The sequence below is a fragment of the Heloderma suspectum genome, chromosome 3, assembly GCF_057233095.1.
Source record: "Heloderma suspectum isolate Gila_16-S chromosome 3, 16-S_ref, whole genome shotgun sequence".
NCBI lineage: Eukaryota > Metazoa > Chordata > Lepidosauria > Squamata > Helodermatidae > Heloderma > Heloderma suspectum.
The window spans coordinates 180,245,083-180,263,814 of NC_139460.1; the positions used below are offsets into that span (position 1 = coordinate 180,245,083).

General features: G+C 42.8%; 1 protein-coding gene across 4 annotated transcripts in view; it reads left to right on the forward strand.

The window, feature by feature from the left end:
* WDFY4 (WDFY family member 4) overlaps positions 1 to 18,732 on the forward strand; it is a 415,677-nt gene that overhangs the window by 394,372 nt on the left and 2,573 nt on the right. For 3 of the 4 annotated variants that reach the window (XM_084845112.1, XM_084845113.1, XM_084845115.1), the window contains 3 exons: positions 493 to 580; positions 3,150 to 3,261; positions 10,921 to 12,263. In XM_084845112.1, the coding sequence (XP_084701238.1) occupies positions 493 to 580; positions 3,150 to 3,261; positions 10,921 to 10,987 (267 nt within the window). In that variant the 3' untranslated portion in view covers positions 10,988 to 12,263. Of the gene's footprint in view, positions 1 to 492; positions 581 to 3,149; positions 3,262 to 10,920; positions 12,264 to 18,732 lie in introns of those variants that run through there. The other variant, XM_084845114.1, reaches the window with a different exon arrangement.

Consider the following 18,732-nt stretch of genomic DNA (forward strand, 5'->3'; position numbering starts at 1 on the left):
TTTTTTAAAGCATGTTATTAGTACAATACAAATATTCTTACAATTAAATATCAGATATATTAAATCAGCCTTCCCCATGGTGCCCTCCAGATGTTTTGGACAACACATTCCATCAGTCCTACACAAGCTGGCCAATGGTTAGGGATGGTAAGAGTTGTAGTCCAAACATCTGGAGGGTACCAAACTGGGGAAGGCTGCATTAAACTATAGCAACTTTACAGACTATACCAACAGGTCTGTATAAATTCAAGTTCAAATGGTTCTTAATCCTCATGATTTCAATAATGGAAGACCAAGACTTTTAAAAAATCTGTTCCTTCTTGCCATCTTTCAGGTGCATGTCTTTAGTTAGCTTCACCAACCTGGATGCTTTCCATTTTTTTGGCTAGCCAATATTTTAAACTGGAGTTTTGGGGAAATGCCATTTTCTCAAAACTACATTTCTTCCCAAACTATTGTTTTTAATAATTTGTTAATCATTTGTTTAATCAGGTCTGGAAGTTTGAAAATAATTCACTCCCATGCCAGGACATTGATATGGGGTCACAAGAAGACTATTCCAAATGTCAGGCAAGCAAAGGTAAGGACAGCTTGGGCATTTCTTCTCTGTAAACAAGGAGGCACTTAGACTAGAAATATACTGACATATCTGGAGAGAACAGTAGGCTCTCCATTCCTCAACTTCAGCCTTCTGCTATACCTCCAGCGCAGCTCCCACCTGTTGTAATTACATCCAGCTTTTGTCCATGCCAATCCTACCAGTTTCCTAATTGCAAAGGAGCACAGAGACAGTTTAGGAGGTTGGCAAGAGTCTCTAGTGGGTACAAATATTTGAACAAATACGGCTGTGATGATGTTTGCCCCAGGGAAATATTAAATGGCCCTGATGATTTAAAAAAAAAAAAAAATCTAGGGCATGATTCTTGTATGAGGGGACAGATTTAGGACTTCTATGATGGGATAGACTGTAAGATCCCTTTTCCATTCCTCCCCCTCGTAGGCAGGAGTAATGTATAAACGGGGGCCCTGAGGAGGAAGGGGACCAGTGGGTAGTTATGGAGGGGGTGCCCACTAGGCTCTCACTGGCCCACTGTGATCTGCACGTGCGCAAAGCGAGAGGGAGAGAGGGAACAGTGTGGGCATTTTACAATTAAGGTACTAAAATTACTTACGGAAGGTGGAGTCTGTATGTGGTGAGAGCAAGAGCTACTCAAGTGAGAAGAAATATTTAATTTTCTTTTTCTGGAGTTAGACAGGCTGTCTAAAATTTTTCTTAGGAGTTTACAGCATCTTCATCACCCTAGCAAACCTGATCACTAGTGGCCGTTGCCTTTATTATCAGGCTGGTGAATTTGAATGTGACGATCATCATTCATTTCTGCTTTGATGACCTTGTGCTTTTGAAGAGACTGCAGTGGAAATAGAGGGCAGTGGCTCATTTCTTCAACTGTTAGGAGACTGGTCAGGAGCACATTATACTGATACTCCAGTGTGCTCACTTTATGTGACCTATGGAGAAAATATGGCATGTTAGTCTGACATCTATAAAGCTTTGGTTCTGGGTATTTTGTTTTATTTCCACAATCTCTGAGACACCTAGATGTGCTCTCTTAACCATATTATACAAGTTCAGTAGGCATTTTCAGGAGATGCTCATGATATGAGTATTCCATTCTGTTGTAAGGTCTTACTGTTGGGTCGTGGCAAAGGGGAGGTATTGTAGTTTTGCAAATCTTTTAAAATACAAATAAGAGATAGTTACAGAGAAAGAGAAAGGTAAGTCTTAAGCAAATGCATAAATCACATTTCAACAGGGCTGAGGCAGAAAACTATCTCTTCCTTGAGGCTGTATGAAATAAAACTGGAAATCTGCCAGAACTACAGGAAGCCAGTAGGGGGCTCCCAGTGCAAAGGTTTCTTCAGTTCAGTTCTTGTCCATTGTGTCAAGCAGTCCAAGACAAATGCAGCTGAGCTCAGGGGAGGTAATGAAAATTCCAGCACTTAATATATGTGAATAAGGGTACCGGAGTGCATCTCCTCTGTCTAACAAATACAGCAGCTGTCAGCTGATTTTAGCATTCATATGTATTTTTGAAAATGTGCATGTGCGCGCGCATGCACACACACACAAATACACAGGTTTGCAAACTGTTTTTTGGTAAGAGTTATTACACAAGTGTCAAAAAGCATTTTCTGTTTCATTCTGAGACATCCGATTTGTATAAATTACATGACTGAATAAACAGTTAATCAGAGATTATTATTCTATTGGGCCTCTCTGCATTTGTATAATGCAAGTACATACCTTGTTTACAAAGGTTTCTAATCACAGACAAGTCCTACCCATCCCCTGTCATACATGGTTTTCTGAGAGTGAATAGATAGAGGTGTCTGTCCTATATTGAACTGGGGCTGTGCACTGAATCTCATTCAGGAATCCTTAACATGGTAACATCATGCATATATCATAAGAAGAGAGATTCCACACATGCATACATACCAGCACAACGTCTTTCGGTATAATCATACTTTATCCTAGTTGCCGCTAGAGCCTGTGTTTCCTAAGAACTCTATTTGCTTTTGAAGTATTTTCAACAGTCAGATATTCCTCTGTCTCTTTTGCAACATTACGGGAAAATATTCTTAAACCAAAATGTGATGATTGCAAAGACTGAAGCATCAATGATTGAGTCAAAAAAAATTCACAGTCTTCTTGGCATTTAATTATTGGTTATATTATGAACAGATTTAGATAAGTTGATAATACCAAGACTTCATGTAATTTGTTTTAACTGGGCAATTATGGGCTGCATTATATCCTGGCAGCAAGGTATTCTGGGGCATGTTATTAAGCACCGAGACAGTAAACACTGATGAACAATTTTGCTGAACTAGGCATGCAATTTAGAAAGCAATAATACACAAATCCAATTTAGCCCACAATTGATACAGCCACACGTCAGCACATGTAACTATCATAGCCTGCAAATTCAATTGGGAAAGGCCTTTCTGGCAATGGCACAGGCCAGGATTAAATACATTCTCCAGCTAACAAGTTGCTGACTATAAATAACATTTGCCACCACCTACTTTCCCACCCCCCAAATGAAAGTTCCCTATTTTCTGACTTTTTTTTAACCACACAACAGGCAACAAGGTGGAAAAACCATTTGTTCTCTATCGAGAGCTGGATCTCAGCATGAATCCATCAGAGAGGCGCAACAAAAGCATTCCAGCAGTCACAGCCTTGGCAGTTTCCAGGTAATCATCTCAATTGCAGTATCTCCGATGGCCACTAGAGAGCACAGTAGCAATAGATTTAGTGATCTTTATGGTTTCATTGTGTGAGATCCGGATGTTAGCTTTTTCTTACTATTTTAATAGCAAAGGGGGTGGGTAACAGGTGCTGACTAGCACTAGAAAATGGATGCCCTCCCACATTCAGAGCCCCATCCAGCATTCTGGCCAAAAAAGTTAACATTTTCCAAGGTTGTGAGGAAGGGGGGCTTACAAGTGAAATGGTGTCTTTTTGAAAGGTTTTCTGTCTTTTACAGAAATTGTCCTGGCTACATTCAGTGGCCAGTCAGGCCATCAAGTTCTCGTACAGTTCCACTAAACACATTGTGGGAAAACATGGTGCCCTGTCTGGCCACCAACTGTAGGTGCTTCAAGCAGCCAGGAAAATTTCTAGGAGTGGACACACCAGTTCTGAAAGAGAAACCGTGTCTAGTTTACCCCTGATCCCCTCTGAACTAATCAGTCTGGGAACATTTTAGTTGAGAGGGGAATGAAAGATGATGATGATGATGAAACTGAACAGTCATTACACGGTGGGGGGGATTTTGGTTTCATCATAATTCATATTCCCAGAAAAATCCAGCACTAGCACAACTACTTTGAACACCTCAATTGAAATAAAAATGGGAACTGCTATCTGAGGATGTAACTGCATTTTTCCAGTGCAAAAATAATAACTACTCTGTATTGGAAAAATATGATATTCTCACAGCAGTCTTAAATGCAGTCTCAAGGGAAGATTTGTGCATAACTAAAGGGGAACAGTGTCACATATATTGTACCAAAAAGTGATAATTAGGGAGGGATGTGTTTGTGGGTACATGATATTACCGTGAAAGATGGATGGCCAATTCATTTAGTTCCTTGGTCCACCAACGAAACTGTGAAATGGGGGCATAAAGGGGGATCTCCAATTGAGATCTTCATAAATACCAAGGTCATGAAGTGCTCCTGGTGCTGTCATTGTTATAGCTAAGAGACTGAGCTCTGGACCAGCAAATCTCTGGTTTGATTCTTTCCTCTAGCAGGAACTCACAAGGAGGCCTCAGATAAGCCCCTTGGAGATAATCTATAATGGTATTACTGAGCCTTCAACATGAGGCATTTATTGTGCACTTGTGATTCCTCACTCACAGTAGTTTGCAGGTGCTTTACACAATGTCATCCTCCTCCAGGGCCTTCCCCATGCCTTGCAACCATTATAATGTTGTTGTTGTTGTTGTTGTTGTTTCCTGATGAGGAAAGTCTGGTATTTCTGTGAATGATGGCATGAAACCTCGGTGTATTTGTGCAATTCTACCGTACTACAGTGCCACCTAGTGGTTGCATAATGGAACATGTAGAAAGGCAGAGAAAGAAACCCCCGGAGGGGGGGACATGTGTAAAGGAGCCAATCTTATTCCCACAAAGAAGCAGAAGCCTCAGTAAAGTGCCAGGTTAAAAACTTCATCTAGAAAAGCCCACTGATCAGCCTTGCTGGTTTCTTTTAAGGATTACAGCAGATAATGTATGTGAAACACTTTGAACACTCCAAACCAGCTATATTCAATATTTTTTTAAAATAATAATAATAACAGTTTAAGACCAGAGTTAAGGCCATCTCATGTTGGCTCAAGTTCCACAAAGCCGGAAATTGGAATCTAAGGCTAATGCCTTAACTGACATGCCCCGTGATCACTGGTGATGTGCAATGTCAGAAATTGTGCTTGTTTACAATGTATCCTCCACGCTTTTCCTTGGCCTTTCAGGATCAAATCCAGATGGGGCTGATGGAGTGCTTCCCCAAAGATACTCCATATTGTCCTCTTCCTATATTGCCTTACAAAGCTCTTAAGCCTTATTGGTTTGCTAGTGGAATCTTCCTGTGAGGTGATCCATGCCAGTTTGTTGCCTACATCAGTGGCTGGCAGGATGGGCTAAACGGTGAGAGGGAGCCCTGTTCTAGCAGTAACACTGGGTGCTTCATAAGGCAATACAGGACAAGGACAATGGGGGTGGGCGCATCTGACTGAGAGGTTCATCACATGAGGCTGAAATCCTGCATCCTTACCAGAGTTTTCTGCTTCAGGATTTTTTGTGGGATTACAACCGGCTCCTTTACAGAGGTGGACATGTGGTTTGAATCAAGGAAACCCCTTTCTTGGCAGTTTTATAAGTTTCTATATGTTTTGTTTTACAGCCACTAGATGACACTGTGGTTATAGTGCAATGCCATCATCCACAGCTTGGGTTTAGGTCCATTATCACATTATCTCCGATCTTTTTGAAAGTGGGATGAAGGGGGGAAAGTGTGGGAGACATCTTGGAGGCTGGCAATGTCATGTAAAGGACCCGCAAATTTCCGTGAGTGATCAATCACGAGCATGCAATAAATCGCTCCTGTAGAAATGCTCCAAGGAAAAGTATGGGTGCATGGAGGGCAAGCACAATTTGTGACATTGCACAACATCACTGATCACGGGGCATGTCTGTTAAGGCATCAGCCTTAGCTTCCAGTTTCCTGGCTTTGTGGAGTTTGGGCCAGCATGAGATAGCCTTAAGTCTCATCTTAAGCTGGCGGGTTTAAAATCATTGAATTTCCCTGGATTTGAAAAGAGAATTCATAATTTCAGAGTTGGCAATCCTCAGTGTATTTGAACCTGCTTTCTTGCAAATTTACCTATATGGTAAATGGGATTATAAATACTTAGCTAATGGTAATCATGACTTCATTTCAAGAATCAGGATTCTAAAACCTCAGAACTTCCTCAGATAGAGGAGGGTGTCCTTTGCAGAAAGTCACCCTCCACATGTAGAAAGCGATGCAAATGGAACAGGAGGGGGTGGAGCTAGTGAGTTTATCTCCACTTCCCTTCCTCCCATGTAAAACATACACATGATGACTGGGTTCGCACAACCCGATAAGCCACGGTGGGTTGTGAGCCATGTTTGTTTAAGAGTGGCTTGTTGTGTGGTCCGACCCAGCAGGTTGGCTTTGGCATGGTTTGTTCAAAAGGGCTACAGAGTGGCCTGGCAAGAATGGTGAGAAACCAACTCCTCCTCCACTCCTCCTGATCTTGCTTGCTTGCTGTACTCTGCCTGGCCACAGCATGTGCTGCTACCACCTCTCTCCCATCTCCTTGGTCAGTGCCCTCCGCCCCTCCTCCTCCAGTTCAGCACTTCAGTTGACACTGACCAGCTTTTCCCCCTTATGAGCTGAGATGTTCCTCTCCTAGCAGAACTATGTGTGTATGAGTGATTGACCTACCTCTGGGTAAGCATGCACCACTGCAATTCAGGACCATGGCGATTTGGGAAGGGGGGAATTTAAGCCATCCCCCTCCTGTTTTCAGGCCAAAATCCCCCCCCCCACACACACACACACAATGAGGAGGGGTTAAAAGGGGGGGGGGAGTCTCAAAACGCACAGGGGATGGGATTTTGGCATGAAAACTGGAGGGGGGAAAGCTTAAATACCCCCTCCCAAATCACCATGGTCCCAAATTGGGGTAAGCACCCAGAGGTAAGTCAATCACTGCTAGGAAGAGGGACGTTGCTTGTCCCTGGCTGCAAGGAGCAGCCAAAGAGGCCTTTTGTTTTTTTTAAGAATCAAAAGGCAGCCAAAAGCTAAAACAAAGAAAAGAAAGAAATCACGTGCTTGGGGGAAGTGGAGGCTTTTACTCTTATTACTCAGAAAACTCTTTGCAAGTAGCAGAGGGTGGAGAAGGAGAAGGAGAAAACAGAGGGTGAATGAAAACCACTCTTCTGGCAGGCACAGCAAAAGGCTTAAAAAACACATGCTTGGTTTAACTCTTATTTCTCACAGAAGTCTTTGCGGGTATCAGCCTGACAGGGGGATGGGGTGGAGGGGTGGCAGAGTTTCCCCCCGGAGCCACCGAAGGTAAAACACCCAGCACACAAAGCACACTCATAGTTAAAAGCCCGCTGATGCAGCCAAGTTGTCAGGGCTCCTGGGACAAGTGCCAGGAGCAGGTGGGAGGACCAAGGGGAAAGCAAACTATGGCAAGCCGCAGAGCACCAGGTCATCTGTCAGGAGTAACATGGGCTAGCAAGTGAACAACTAACCAACCATGGCTTATTTTCAGCATGGCTTATTGTGGAGTGTGACCTGGCCCAATGAGAATTAGAGTCTCACAACCATCTTAATGAGCATATATAGAGTATGAATGCAAGTTAAGTGTACCCCTAGTGTGAGGCACAATCCTTGCATGTCCTTTTCCCATCATACAGAAAGTAAGAGCAAAGATTGGGGCCCTTGTGCTCATTTCTGCTTTCAGAAAGGTGGTGTGAGGCCCGGAACCTTCTGCTCTCCCACCTGTGTGTTCTGTTCCCATCCCTCCCAAATTCTGAGGGTCAAACTACATGTTACTTTAAAAACGTAGCTAGGGTTTCCCCCACATTTTTTACTCAGAAGTAAACTCATGGGACCTCATATGGATCATGACCCTAGAGTGGTGGGTAGGGTTTTTTAACCCTTTGCCTTATGCCTGCAATTGATATCACAACTGGATGCCTTTTTGGCAATGTAAATTGGAAGAATGGGGGACCTGATCCAGATTGGGACCATAGTGTGTGTGTGTGTGTGTGGGGGGGAAGGATTACAGCCTCCCTACCCGCCACCCCCATGTCAGGCTCCCAGTCCACGTAGTAACATGTAGTCTCACCTTGTGAGGTCACATTCCATAACTAAAGGAATAGGCATTGCAATAGAAGGCCTCTGTAATAGAATTCCTCTGAAAACCTTGGAGTAATGGCAGCATTCTAGCCTCAGAGTGAAACTGAGCATGCCCAACATAATTTTGCCAGCAGTTGCTGCCATAGGCTTTAATGGGGCAGAAAAATCTTAATAACTTTTGATCTGCTGCTCAGAACTTCACCAAACCAATGAAAGTCACATCTCCTCAACAAGCCTAAATAATGTACATCAGTAGTTTCCACCAAAATTTGAAAGAAATATATGATATGCTGAGTCACAGCTTGGAGTAAAAAGGATAAGGGCACAATCCTATGGAGCCAGATGTCAGCTTCCGAACTTGCAGGCCTATCCAATGCAGGGTGGCCAGAGCCTGACACCTGTTCAATGCAGTGTACCACATTTTCCATGGCATTATGATGCATGCAGAATTGTACATATTTCAGACTGGTTAAATTCTGAAGGTATGGAGGCATATGAACAAACTAGAACCTATCTTTGTTTGAAGGATATTGTTTAGTATCATGTAAGTGAGAATATGGATATGGTATGCCAGAACAGATGTGTGCGGGCTATATTTTCAGTATGGAGAAAATATAGAGTAAAAACCTGGGAAGCTCACAGATTTCATTCGTTGAAGGATTTTTTTGGGAAAATAATGAGATTGGATCTTTTGAGTTTATAAGGGATAAGATGAAGCCTTTTATTCCTAAACTGTATAAATTATTTCAAATAAGACATGCCGTGGCTGAATTAATTAGAAAATCTGGTGCTATTAGAGATCCAACAGCAATAGAAGAACTGTTTTATGCATCAGTAAAGACGGGACATTAGAGAACATTAGTTATTGGGTGGATTAGAAATGTACTAAATAAATAAATAAAATTTGAAAGGATTAATTGGGAAAATATGTAAAATTCTTAGTGAAGTGCAAAGTAAAGGACCTATGAATTATCAAAAGAAATGGGGAAAGGAACTGGGCATTTCAATCACAGAAAAAGTGTGGTGTTGGTTAGGAGAAAACATAGGTAAAGTATTGATTGCAGCAAATTTGAAAGAGAACTTGTATAAGACAATCATCAATGGTATTTGATACCAAATAAATTAAATATGATTTACGATTTATCCCAGGACAATTGCTGGAGATGTGGAAAAGCTCATGCAAGTTACGTGTACTTTGGAGTTGTGATAAAATTAAAAACTTTTGGCAGATAGTTTTGTATTATATTGAACAGATTTTTAGCTATAATATTCCAAAGAAACCTTTAAGAGTATTATCAAATTATCTGAAAGGATGCATCAATACAGCTGATGTTGAGATAATCACAAACCTATCAATAGCAGCTAAAATGTAAATTGCTATGTATCAGAAAATGAAAGTGGCACCACTTCTCTCAGATTGGTTCTATAGGATTTGGGACATAGCTATAATACATAAACTTACGTATTATGTTTTGGCTCATGAAAACCTAATGTATGAAAATCAATTAATAAGGAAGTGGCCAGTTTTTATTAGTTTCTGGAATGATAAATTTGAAGCTGATATACGTCCCTAGTCATTGTTTACATTAGTATAATTTCCTTTGTAGCTCCTTTCCTCCTCCTCCTCCTCCTCCTCCTCCTCCTCCTATGTTTACAGAGTTGCGGTGAAGTGATCAGTGCCAATGCAGTGCATTTATAGGAATACAAAAATGTATTGTATTTATGCTGGCTGTTTTATTGCAGTTTTTGAATGCCTAATTTTACAATGTGCAATCCTTTTAAGATGGATGGATGGATGGATGGATGGATAGATAGATAGATAGATGATAGATACTCACTGTGTGACAATGTTTTCTTTTCTTTCTTTTTTTCTAAATATGCATTAATACTCTTGTTGTGGGGGGGACTCATCAACAGTCTAATTGTTCTTTGGAATGAATACTCTGTGACTTATAAAAATGGCAGCATTCAAACTTTTTAATACACCCATACGAAGCTGCCTTATAAAAAGGCCCAGTTCAGTCCCTGGCATCTCTGTTAGGAAAGGACTCCAGGCTGGGCAAGATCTCTCTGTGATTCTGGAGAGATGGACCAATGGTCTGGCTCCAGCTATGAGAAGATTGTTGTTTCAGTTGCCCTGTGATGAGTATCCAAATGTATTATGATTTATGTGTGATGTATATGTTCAGATCGTAAACCATACCAAATAAATATTTCCAACCCCGGGCTGGTCTCAAGTCTGAACGCATGATAAACTTCTGCAAGAGTAGGAGGCACACTGGCACCCTTCAGCAAGTGACTGGGAAAAAAAACCCATGGTGATGTGTGTGGGGTGAGGGGGAAAGACTAGATTTTAAAAGTTACTACTATTGGCACCCCTTCTTACTTTCTCTCAAAGATGGCTCTGACATGAAAATCTGTGTTGTGTCTTAGATAAGTATCATTCATTGTAATATATTCCTGATTTATTTTAAAATGATTCTGTTCCAATTAGCACTGACAATATGATGCAGTGAATGAGGGACCAATTGACCCCTTATGTCCTGTCTTGGTCACTCCGGTCAACTATAGAAGCCCTCTTGGTACTGCCACATGCCTTGAGGTTTCCCTTGCAACTACTCAGAGCAGGCTTTTAGTGTAGTAGCATCAACTTTATGGAACTTTCCCCCCATTGATATAGGGTGTACCCCAACAGTATTGGGTTTTGGTGTATGATAAAAACTTTACTATTCATGCCTGCCTTCCCAGAGATATGATTCTAGCAGGTATTACCAACCACTGTACACTGAATTTATATTTTATTGTTTTGTTGTATTTTAACTGATGTACACTGTTAGGTATTTTGGAATGTTAAGCAGCTTATAAATATTTTAACTAAATTAATATGTATCTGCATGCTCTCAACCATGTTATTCCTAAAGGTTTTCTTTCTGTCTTTTCCCCACAAGGAATTATTCGAAACTCCTGGCTGGCGATGAGAAGGGAAAGATCTACTGTTGGTCAGTAGATGAGTAAAAGGAAAAGGTATTAACTGGTCCTTATTGGCCCAAGCTGGACAGTTCCATCAGATGGAAATGTGTAATTGTGGGAATTACCAAGGATTTGGACATAACTAAAAGTGATGGAGCAGCATGAATTGCTTATGAGACAGGTCTTTGGTAACACCTATCCCATCTCTTCCTAGTATTTCAAAATTAAGTATGAGCTGGAGCTGGGTAGAACCTTTGGCTGACCTTTTCTCAGCTATTTGGGGGTGGGGGAGCAGTTGGGTGAAACAAAGTTGCCCCTGAAGATGGGAGGTGGGCGAACTTTTCCAAGCGTGGAGGGCTTGCCACTTGGCACTTACCTTAATTTTAGGAGATTTGTTGTTCAGTCGTTAAGTCGTGTCCGACTCTTTGTGACCCCATGGACCATAGCACGCCAGGCCTTCCTGTCCTCCGCTCTCTCCCAGAGTGTGCTCAAGTTCATATTCATTGCATCGGTGATGCTATCTAGCCATCCCATCCTCTGCCATCCCCTTCTCCTTTTGCCTTCAATCTTTCCCAGCATCAGGGTCTTTTCCAGTGACTTTTCTCTTCGCATTTGGTGGCCAAAATATGTGAGCTTCAGCTTCAGTATCTGTCCTTCCAATGAGCACTCAGGGTTGATTTCCTTTAGGATTGACTGATGTGACCTCCTTGCAGTCCAGGGGACTCATAAGAGTCTTCTCCAGCACCACAGTTCGAAAGCATCAATTCTCCGGCGCTCAGCCTTCCTTATAGTCCAGCTCTCACAGCCATACGTTACTCCTGGGAAAACCATAGCTTTGATTATGCGGACCTTTGTCGGCAATGTGATGTCTCTGCTTCTTACTATGCTGTCTAGGCTTGCCATAGCTTTCCTCCCCAGGAGCAAGCGTCTTTTAATTTCATGGCTACAGTCACTGTCTGTGGTGATCTTGGAGCCCAAGAAAGTAAAATCTGTCACTGCTTCCATTTCTTCCCCTTCCATATGCCAGGAAGTGATGGGGCCAGATGCCATGATCTTCGTTCTTTTAATGTTGAGATAGCCAAGGGTTTTTCTTGTTTTTTAAACTTAAAAAAGGTCTCGTGTCTGCTCATAGTATTACATGGCTGATGTAACATAATCCTGTGGGCATTCCAGGAAGTAATACCATTTATAAATGGTATCAAACATTTACTCTTATATGGGATTGGGACAGATTCTGCATTTCCCTCAAATGCTGTCTGTATATGGTGTGTCATTTTTTTTTGTGCTAAAAAAATAAAATGTCTTCTTTCAGTGGCTGACTAAAGGGTGTGTGGTTTACTACTGGACCTCAGGCCACCTACACTTTACATTCACATATATGAAACAAAAGCCCAGTGATTGCTTTTTCTAGGGAAAAGCAGTTTTGCATGCAAAAGGTCCCAGGCGTCTCAGAAAAATTCCTGTCTGAAACCCTGGAGTTGCTGGCAGTCATGTAATCCAGGGGTGCTCAAGCTCTTTCAGTATGATTTCCATATCATTCAATTTCAGAGCTACTCTCAGGGGCCTTATTCCAGTGGTGGATGGGGCCAAAGGCAAAGGGGCAGACCAAAAATACCAGCATATTTTAGCTCAGGGGTAGGCAACATTTTTTGGCCTGTGGACGCATTTGGCCATTTGAGAAACTGTTGTGGGCACCAACACAAAATGGCTGCAGTGGGAGGCATAGTTAATCACAAAGGACAGTTAACCTGCCTAAACAACTGTGTACAGGTTCTGAGCCCCAACGCACTAAACAACTCCTTTGAAGCCACAGTTTTCAATACCAACATAACCCACAGTTTTCAGGAGACAAATTCTTTTCTCTCCCTCTCCTCAGCCAGGCAACCCATTCCTTCCGTTTCTTTTTCTCTCTCACTCCAGATCACCACCCATAAATGCATGCTCTCTCTCTGTCAATGTCTCTCTCTCTCTCTCTCTCCCCGTCACACACACACACACACACACACACACACATTCTCTTTCTCTCATTTCCTAAGAATGTCTCTGAGCCCCGTAATGTCACTCAGGGGCATTAATGGGAAATGAAGATGACAGCAGCTAGAGGCGACTCCGTTTGATGTGATCCCAGCTGCCTGTAAGAAAATGTGTTGTTGTTTTAAAGTTGAAGATATAGAGCATCTTGGCAAGTGTCAAGGAAGGTGTCCAGGGGCAAATTGGTGCCTCCCCGGTGTTAGTTCAGAGCTCTTACTGCCGGTAACTGAGGCTTTCAACCTTTTAGGGTGCACGACAGCTGGGAAACCATCAAAAGATTGGTGGTTGGGAGAAAGGAGGTGGAGCAAGGGGAAGGGATGTGGTCATCTGGGGAACCGTGGAGGTTGTGACCCCAGTAGGTCTGGATTTGGCTCACAGTCCTGAGGTTCTGCATCACTGGTGTAGACCCTTATATTAAGGTAGCTTCTAAAGATGATTTGGAGAAAACAAACCACAGGGGGAAGGGAGAAGCAGACACATGCAGCTTCACTGATCCCTCTTAAAGTTACTCTTCCCTAACAAAATCACCCACTGGGTAGCTGTGACACGCGCACACACACGCACACAGAGTCTGTGTGCTTCGAGCAGGTGTTAAGAGCTGAATTGTTCCTTCTGCACAATCACATATACTAGAAGCTGGGCTAGGATACTGCTACCATAGCAGACCAGCTGGGTCATGAGTGCCCCCCCCCCCTGCCATTACTTCTAATAAGCGACTTTCTATTAATGGACTATGAAATCTTAACCAGTTTGGATAGTAACAGAATCTGTATCAGTAAATACTACTACTGCTGCTGCCACACTAATAATAATATCAATATTAATAATATGAATTTATTGGCAGCCTGGAAATATTGCAGACTCAAGAGTAAGTATGCCATCTACATAAGCCATTAACAAATTGCAGGAAAAATCCCTCATCATAATCCATGAACTTGTTGCATAGATAAGATTGCTTTGATTTTTCCAACATAGTTAAAACTTGTAGGCTACGATCGTTTGCCTGCTTACCTGGAAGTAAGCCCCTTCAAATTCAGTGGGGCTTACTTCTGAGTAGACATATATAGTATTGCACTATAAGTGCAATGTGATCAGCTGCAGCGTGAGCAGAAGTTTGTTCAAGGTGCCTAATTAATAGGTGGAACATTTCAACACACAAGAGCTCAGGATCCTCCAATGGAGCTGAGGGGCAGAAGATTCAGGCCAGACAGAAGGCACCACATCGCTAATGTATGGAATTCCATGCCACAAGTTGTGGTGATGACCACTAGCTTAGATGGCTTTAAAAGGGGATTAGGCAAATTAATGACTATTAGCCATGATGGCCACAGGAAATCACGGGGTTTAGAGTCAGTTTGCCACTGAATACCAGTCACTAAGGAGTCACTCTAGGAAACATGATGCTGGCTTAGATGGAAATACAGTCTGAGCCAGTACCAATATAGAGGGACCTTATGTACTTTCTGTAAGCTGTCCATCCCTCTCCCATGATTGTATATAGGGATGGGAATGGGGCTGGAGCGGGGCTGTTACAAGTCACATTTCAAGAGGTCAGTTGAAAGTGCTATTCAGCAATAACAAAAGAGCAAACAAATCTAAAAAGGCTGTTGTGGTTCAACTCTAGCTCTGACTAGCCTCATGACTCCATGTACTCTTGAAGCCTAGCTATTCACAGTCTGCTCCATTGCTTTCTTGTCATACCAGAATCTTACCAGTTTTCTGGCAAACTGAATGTTCACAGACTCACTGCTGCTATTATGGGAGAAATTCCAAAAAAGGCTTTTCATTTGAGAAAGAATATTAAGTGTATGAGGCATTGTATTTATTATAATAACTATATTATCTGTAATAATAAAAGAGGATGTGTGTCTGTCTCTCAGCATACTAATTTCCACTGACTTAAAACTGTATCAACACCAAAACTATGTGCTGGTTAGGGAAATTTGCCACCTAGTGACTGAAGATTTAACTGCAAGCTTCAAACACACATACACATTTAAATTAATTAAAATCAAGTAATGCATTTTAAAAACCAAATAACCCTAAGGTGCACACCCCTAGGATCCTCTTAGTATGCATAACAAGTTTCAGGTGTCTACGTTTCATGGTCTTGGCGCTATGGTGTTGACAGACAGACACGCATCCTCTTTTATTATTATAGATAATATAATTATTATAATAAATACAGTGCCATGTTCCCTGGCCTGGATATTTCTTATACCTTTATAATAAATTACTAGTCACTGGAACATTACAAAACTGAAAAATAAAAGTTTAAGGAGAAATTACACTTTCCTGTAGAAAGGGCATATGACCACCATTTTGAAAAGCAAATTTGAGGGTGTTCCCGTGCTTCAATTTTGGCAGATTTTGGATATGTTAATCAGCTATCATTTCTGAGTAGAAAACACTTTCAAATACTTCTGTTACAATTTTGCCCACATTCAGTGCTTTTTTCCCATATCTTTCTGAGACTAGTAACACCATCTGACCATCTTGGAACTTTTCTCAACCGCAGAAATGCATGAATTTGTGGTAGTCACACATTATTAGATATACAGTTTTTAAAAACATGAAAGTTGCATAGGCCAAAACCCAGGGAGTGTCTCCACAACAACGGAAGGAGAAGCCAATCGTGGCTTACCCGGATTTATCAAAGAGCCGGATTTGCTCCATGCAAGGCTCCACAAGCGAGTGTATTGCACTAGTAAAACTCACTTCACAGAACATGCTTCTGGGTAGGGTGGAGGGGTTGGAATGAACATCTGACTGGCAGGGGCTGCTCAACCAATAAGAAAGGCTCCCCTGTATTCAGGGGACAAGCCTCACTAACCACAGTGGGAGTGACTTCTGAGTAGACACTAACTGGTTTGTGTTGGGAAACACAGGAAGGACAGGAACTCCCCCCCCTTCCCCCGCCCCCATTACTTCCTTAAATGAACAGTCCTTTCTGGAACACAGTGTTCTAGCTGCCCTGCTGCGATCAATCGAAGCTTCAAAGCTTCGACATAAAGGCTCTCTAAATGCATTATTTCAATTCATGGGAATCTTGGTGTGCATTTCTGGAACAAGCTTCATTGACCACAATGGGAGTTACTTCTGAGTAGGTATGCACATGTTTTTGCTGGGAAAGAAAGGGAGGGAAAGAAAGGGAGGGGAAACCAGGCCCCTTTGTAACCTGATGCTGCGCAGGAACAAAGGTGTGAATTAGTTACTTCCAAAGGCAATAAACTAAACAAGGGAGAATCACAGCTTGGGGAAAGCGCTTTACAGCCTTTAGGGACTTAGTGCTTTAAAATGTGTTATTTCAATTGAAGGGGATCTCTGGTGTGTGCATTCATGGGACAAGCCTCATTGACCACAAGGGGAGTTACTTCTGAGTAGACAGTACTTGGTTTGTGCTGGGAAACACAGGGGCAGGAGACAAGAAACACCCCTTGACTGGGGTCACGGTGAGAGGCACACCCCTGGGCAGGGTAGCATACCCGGCGTAAATGCAGGGGTTGGGGCACACAACAACTATACCTGATTTAAGGGAAAGGATTGGACTTTAAGCAGTCTCAGGAAATCCAGTTTTTCGCTGATAAGCTCCAGGGTGGCTGCTGGATGTCCACAATGTCATGCATCCCTGACGACCTCCAAACGCAGCCTCCAAACGCAGCCAGCTCGGAGTAAATCACTCGTGGAGACCCCCTTCCCCCGCTGTCCCAATTGCATTCAGCCATGGGTCTTTTGATGATCTCCTACTTCCTCTGCTGGTATTTCCTTTTTTTCTTTTTTCTTTTTACCATTAGCTACTATTACCTAAAGAGGACTGCAAAAATACCCACATATATTTGACCCTTCAGATTTTGTCCTTAGTCCTAGCACCAAGTGATAGGCTTGCTACTAGCTGTTGTCTGTGAACCCCAGCAACGCAGTGATGGGCCTGGCCATACCTGGGCACAGCTGCCACATTGTGATAGCTGTTGCAGATCTGTGACATCACATAACTGCTGGTAGGGCTCAGCCTTGGCCAGGGTATTTCAGCCACTGCTCCAGCACCAAGAAGTTGTTCCATGGTTCCTGCTTACCCATTTTCTTGTAAAGGTTTCCCCTCTCCGATACTAGCAACTCATCTCTGTGATGGTCACAAGTGCTTATCTTTTTGCTTTAACTCTGGATCTCAATGGGGCATTGCTGAGGTTCAGCTCCATTAGGTGGGAAGGTTCCATGGGATCTCCCTGATATCCCCCTCCCCATTTTTCAGCCTTCCCTTCTCGAAGCCTAAGTGGCACAGTCATAAATGGATCTGTCTTGTCTATATTGAATGAACTAGTTACAAAATGGCATCTACTGTTCAAGAGCTGTGTGAGGATTGTTTAATGTCTGGCCTTGGAGTTTCTGCCATGTGAGCGGAATACAGATGGGCTGTTTTGAGCCTCTATATACAAACCTTTCTGTGTCATGGCCAGAGCTGTGATAAGTGGGAGTCAGGCCTGTGGAAATCTACTCAAGCCTGGCTAATTGTTCCAAATAGAACGGCTCACTAGAGTGGAAAATAGTCTCCATCTATCTAACTGAAGAAGATAATGACCTTTTAAATAACAGGAGCAATTTTATCTCAATACCTCAATTACTGTGAACTCTCAAAATGTCAAAGTGCTGGGCACTTTCAAAATAACTTAATTTAGACATTTATAGCTCTTAGACACTGCTAGTTTCTTATCTAACCTAATTATGGGTTGTTCAGGAAATGGCGAAGCATCCCAATTAATGTTATTTTTTATAGTGATACATAGGCATGGCCTTTGGCTCCCTTCCCATTCTGGATGCTGTGATCTGCTCACCAGGCATTTGATTTCATTCTCTCCTTGCAGATAATGCTGTCCTTTCAGCGCTGTCACTGAGGGAGCTGCATCCTTCCTGCAACAGCACCCAGAACCCCACCCTGGGGCAGGAGCATGTCAGTGGATAGATGGGGAGCAGCAAGGGCTGACCACCGAACTCTGTGGTCAACGCACATACGCGCAGACGCACGCACCCCCCCCCTTATTATTACTGCTATATCCATATTTAGTGGTCTTAACTGAGGTCACCATCAAAGAAAGGCAGAGCCTGGAGGACACATATTAGTGCCCCTCAAGCCATACATTCATATTTCTGCCAGAACCAAGGCTGTCTCCTCTCTTCTCTCACACGTCCATTGCACCCTGAATTGTTGGGGAGCATACAGAGGAGCTGGGCTGCCATGTGCAGAATCCTTTTGTAACAGCTAAATTCCTGTCAGTCACCTGTTTGGCAGACAAAGAGGCGCGGGGTGTGGGAGGACAGACTCCACCCCCTCGGAAGCAGCCAATGGCCAGAACGTGCTTTTAAAGAAGGGCTTCAGGCATACAGCCTTGGCTGTTGAGTCAAATAGGGGAACCATGCCTACTGGGGTGTCCGTACGTTACATTCAACACCAGGGGATGTATGCAACTGGACTGGTGGAAGCAGACTTCCTCACCTCCTCCCTTGCCAAAGCAGCCCTTCTCACCCCCTGAAAATGCTACACAGAGGGTTGGACAACCCCCCGGTGAATGGGGTGAGCTGCAGTGTGGTGTGGGGATTCCCAAAACTCAGGAGGAGGCACCTTCTGGGCAGAACACTTCCGTCAACAGAAGGTATATCCTGGATGCAACCCATGAACAGTGTGCATACAAATTGTTGGTTTGTACAGCTATTTACGTATAACATTCAGCATGCATACAGTCTATGTACATTGTACATAAGGCTTT